This window comes from Berghia stephanieae, chromosome 1 (assembly GCF_034508935.2).
Source record: "Berghia stephanieae isolate SIO BIC M18660-M18661 chromosome 1, UCSD_Bste_1.3, whole genome shotgun sequence".
NCBI classification, from domain to species: domain Eukaryota; kingdom Metazoa; phylum Mollusca; class Gastropoda; order Nudibranchia; family Aeolidiidae; genus Berghia; species Berghia stephanieae.
Window position 1 is genome coordinate 48,181,181 of NC_088360.1, and position 4,879 is coordinate 48,186,059.

The following is a 4,879-nucleotide window of genomic DNA, read 5'->3' on the forward strand; positions in this document are numbered from 1 at the left end:
TCCATAGACAAGAGTCGTTTTCCTTTTAGATCAATTATCAGGGCGTTAGAAACAAAGAAATCCGCACCCAGGATGGGATGTGTCACATCTGCCAGGTAAAATTCGTGATTGAGGACTTGATTAGATTTTATTTCTAAAGTGATGGTGCGTTTACCCGAGGTTTTGATTGATGTTCCGTTTGCAGCAGAGAGTGTAATAGAAGGTGTTAATGTTCTGCGGTCTTGAGTTGAGGCGGGGTATACAGAAACATCAGCACCAGTATCGATCAAAAAAGATTGTCCCAAACGTCTATCATAAATGGAAAACGTGTTTGAATTTGGATTGCTGACCGATTCCACGTTCATCGACCAGCCGAAGCGTTTCCCGAAGAAGGCAAGTTTTGTTTGTTTCCTTTGAGTTTGAGTAAACTGGAAAATTTACAACCATCTTGGCAGCGACGGGCGTCTGGTCCAAATCGTTGATGAAAATAGCAAATAGAGTTGGGCATGCTATGTTGAAGAGGCTGTCCACGTTGGCGGACTGTCTTAATTGCAGCAACAGTCTCCTCTGACTGTGGTCGTGTGGTTGTTACATCCTGCTGAGGGTAAGTCAGGAATGGTGATGAGGAAATATGTTGCACACCGGACATGCGTGTCTCCCAGATCCTGTCAGCTGCCTCAGCCAATTCTTCTGTGTCTGTAAGATTGTGCCCGGCTAAAATGCCTCGAATGTCCGGGGGAAGGTTCATGAGAAATAATGCACGTTTCAGAGTGACAGGGTCATCATTCAGTGCATTTATCTTGCGCAGTAGAGCAGTTGGGCGTTTGTCACCAAGACCATTAAGATTAAGGAGTTCTGTGTCTTTCTGGGTCTGGGATTTGCCGAAGGTCTTGATCAAGGCTTTTTTTAAGCTGCCATATTTATCAAGATGTGGTGGGTTTACTAGCAGTGACTGAATTTCTTCTGCAGTATTTATGTCAAGAGAACTGACAACATAGTCGTACCTTGTCTGATCCTGAGTAATTTTCTTGGTGTTGAACTGTGCCTCCACTCTTGCGAACCAAACCTCCGGTGATTTAGTCCAGAATTCCGGGAGCTTGATGGAGACAGAGTTGATTTGTTGTTCACGGAAGTTGGTGGAAGCAGCAAGAGCCTGTAGTTGGCCTGTCAAATTCGCGACTTGTTGTGAGAGATCTGGTTGAGCCATTTTACGTATTCGCGTCGGGGTCACCAATGTAGAAATAGTCAGTAATGATACAATAAAGTAATAACAAAATCTGTGTATAGATTATTGCTAACGTTTAATAGTGGATAGAACTTGGATTGATTGTATGGATCAGAGGACGAACCGTACAAGACTAAAAAACCGGAAGTAAACATTGAATACAATAGAAGTGCATCGTAGTGCTTAAAATGTAAGACAAATGTTCGTGCGAAGCACCGACAGAACTGGTCGCCACAGTGTAATGCAGTTTAGAAAGTGAAATATAAAAACATGTAGAATGTTGTTGGAAGATAAATACAATGGAATTGAAAATCCTTTCTTAAATATAGTCTAGAACATTGTGCCATTTGAGTCAATAAAAAAAAATTATACGGCGCACAACTCTACTGAAAGATTTGAAAATTAGAAATGTATTTTTTACAGATAGATAAACAGATAATTTGATTTCCTTTTCTAATTTAAAGTCAGTGGAGGTGCATAAAAACGGTGCCAAACGCCAGCAAACATGATCACCAGAGAACTGTACTGTAAGGTAAGTTCTCGATCCCAGGATCGTCTTTCAACTCTGCTCACATCTGCTACTTCAGGTTTATTTTTGCAGTTGATTTTATTACCACAACCTGTTTTCATACACGGACAACCATATGTTGCTGTGTCATGGGTCAGAGGCTATAGCGGCTTACACTTCATGTTGGGCCACACATAAAAATCAACAGAGGATGTACCAAGTTACACGTTTACCAATCTGCCCTCATTAAATAATGGTGGGTATAATATCGAATGGAAATAGTTCATTCCCCGCGAAATTGCGGGCTTTTTAATAGTAGAATAAAAAGATAATATATTAAGACTTCAAATTTGATTGAGGTAAGACCATAGATTTCGACATAAAGGTGTTGGTATACAGCAAGAAGTGTGGCATGACAGGAACATCTGGTCTTCTTCGGAAAATGCAATGCATTTTAATGAGACCAACAGAATTCAATTTTCAGCGCATGATTTACTCTGACATCAAACCAGTTTGAGACAGTGGGTCACTTATATTATCCTAATACCCTTTGAATCATTGTTGATTAATATATATTAATTGTATGAATGTTATATCAATGTAATAAAAAAAAAAAAAAGATAATTTGAATACATCTCTGTACCTTGGACCTTTGTTTTGTTTTTTACAGCCGTACATATTTTTTTATAAGAAAATAAAATACAATGTCAGAAAAAAATTGTATCTTTTGACTTAAATTGTGTGTGTGTGTGTCCACTTTAAATATTACAGTTCTGGGATATAAACTGGGACGGTTCAAAAACGTTATCTGTCTGCCCACAACGTGCAATACAACAAAGCCTCATCGACATTACAGCAGGAGCGCACCTCACACAAATTCACGAAGAATGCACACGCGGTGACAATATTTTAGATCTTGTTTTCGTATCCAATCCATCACTGATCCATTCAACAACATCACAATCAGGAATATCAGATCATGCCTGCGTTGTTACTGAAACCACACTAAACCCCAATTATATGAACCAACCCCCCAAAACACGATACCTTTTCAAAAAGGCCAACTGGGCCGCACTACGAAAACGAAACGAGGGACTGTCATCAGAGATCACAGAACAGCACAAAAACGGTATGGATGTAAATGAAATATGGAGCCATTTTCAGTCCTGCCTACTCCGTGCAATCAAGGAGTCAATTCCCCAAAAAGTACATAGAAATACAAGAACGCCGCCGTGGATGAACAGGAAAATACGAGCACTACTAAGACGCAAAGCAAAAGCATTAAAGCGGGCTAAACTGAGCGGAACCTGGGATAATACAAATCGTTGCAGCGTCAAAGTAGGCGTGAAATAAGGCAAGCAGAATGGACGCACATTAACAATGTCATAGAAAAAGGACTTGAAACAAACAATACCAAGCCATTTTGGAACTACATAAAAAGCAAGAAAAACGATTCCATTGGTGTAGCCCCATTGAAAGAAAATGAAACCCTGTACATTAAGGGGAAGGATAAAGTAACGATCCTCTTGGATCAATTTAAATATGTCTTTACGCCTCATGATCCACACTATACAACCACCCCACCGACATCACATAGGTGTGACCAATCTCTTACTAATATCAACATAAACATCTCAGGAGTTGAAAAGTTGCTGAAAAACGTCGATCCATCTAAGGCGTCAGGTCCAGATACGAGTACTAAAGGAGTGTGCTGAGAGTTTGGCCCCCTCATTATGCATAATTTTTCAAAAATCGGTCGAAACTGGGATGCTCCCTAATGACTGGCTGAAGGCAAACATCGCACCTGTTTTCAAAAAAGGCAACAAAAATAAATGTGAAAGCCAACTCCTAATAACTGTAAACGACCTGTTGAGACTCCAGAATGCCAACACTCAGGCAGACATCAGCATCCTCGACTTTTCCAAAGCATTTGATACTGTGCCCCACCAAAAACTCCTGCAGAAACTAGAAAATTACGGAATTCGTGGCTCTTTACACACATGGCTTTGTAGTTTCCTCACAAAACGTACCATGAAAGTAGTCCTAGACGGCACGTCATCGGATGAATGTCCAGTCATATCAGGAGTACCACAGGGAACGGTGCTAGGACCCATACTATTTCTTTGGTTCATCAATGACCTACCTCTACGAGTAAAATCTCAGATTAGGTTATTCGCCGATGACTCTAATATACCGACCAATAAAATCTGCAAATGATCAAAAATTGCTACAAGAGGACTTGAATAGTCTCGAACAGTGGGCTAATGATTGGGGAATGAAATTTAACGCAAACAAATGCTACATCCTCAGCACAGCTAAAAAGTACAATGAGACTTACAAGTTAAACAACACCGTCCTGAAACAAGTCGACGATAACCCATACCTTGGCATCACCTTCTCAAAGGACTTGAAATGGGGGAAAAACATTAACAAAATAACCCAAAAGGCAAGCTGCACCCTCGCGTTTCTCCGCCGAAATCTTAGCCACGCCCCAACGTCATGCAAACAAAACGCCTATCTCGCACTTGTGAGATCACAATTGGAATACGGAGCAGTTGCCTGGGGCCCCTGCCTGAAAGAGGATATTCAAAAACTTGAGAGAGTCCAGAGACAAGGCGCCCGGTTCATAACTGGGAACTATAAGAGCAGAACCCCAGGATGTATGACAAAAATGTTAGAAGAAAGAAATCTCATCAGCCTCCAACAAAGAAGAAAAGAAACCCATCTGTCATCATGTTCAAGATAATAACAGATCAAATACCATCAATAAAGGCAGACTCCTTTTTCACACCACGACCAAACAAAAGAAAAATCCGAGCACTCACTTTCACCAACCACATAACTGAAAACCCCATTGACAGATACGCCACAAACAATTCGAACTGCTTCAAAATCCCACAGACAAGAACACAAAACTACAGAAATTCTTTCTTCATTAGAACTATCTCGGAGTGGAATGGGCTGGATGAATTGGTCATCATGGCACCGCACCTAAACGATTTCAAGGCCCGACTGACATGGGCCCGCGCCCAATGAGGACGCCGCTGAAATACAACCAGACCATTGGTTTCTTCAGCGCCAACCATACAGATACAGATACAGTTCTGAATTCCATATTTGAAGATAAGTGTAAAAAAAAAACCTGGTAAAAAAATGGTAAAGGACTA

The 4,879-nt window shown here is 40.7% G+C and overlaps 1 protein-coding gene across 1 annotated transcript; it reads right to left on the reverse strand.

Moving 5' to 3' along the window:
- Window positions 1-340: 340 nt before the first annotated feature.
- Window positions 341-1,186, reverse strand: LOC144970669 (uncharacterized). Its single transcript, XM_078910578.1, has one exon. The coding sequence runs from the start codon at window positions 1,184-1,186 to the stop codon at window positions 341-343; it is 846 nt and encodes a 281-aa protein (XP_078766704.1).
- Between the last annotated feature and the right edge of the window lie 3,693 nt (window positions 1,187-4,879).

Excerpts from the sequence above, each read along its gene's own strand:
- LOC144970669 (XM_078910578.1), bottom strand. The coding sequence starts at position 1,186 with ATGGCTCAACCAGATCTCTCACAACAAGTCGCGAATTTGACAGGCCAA.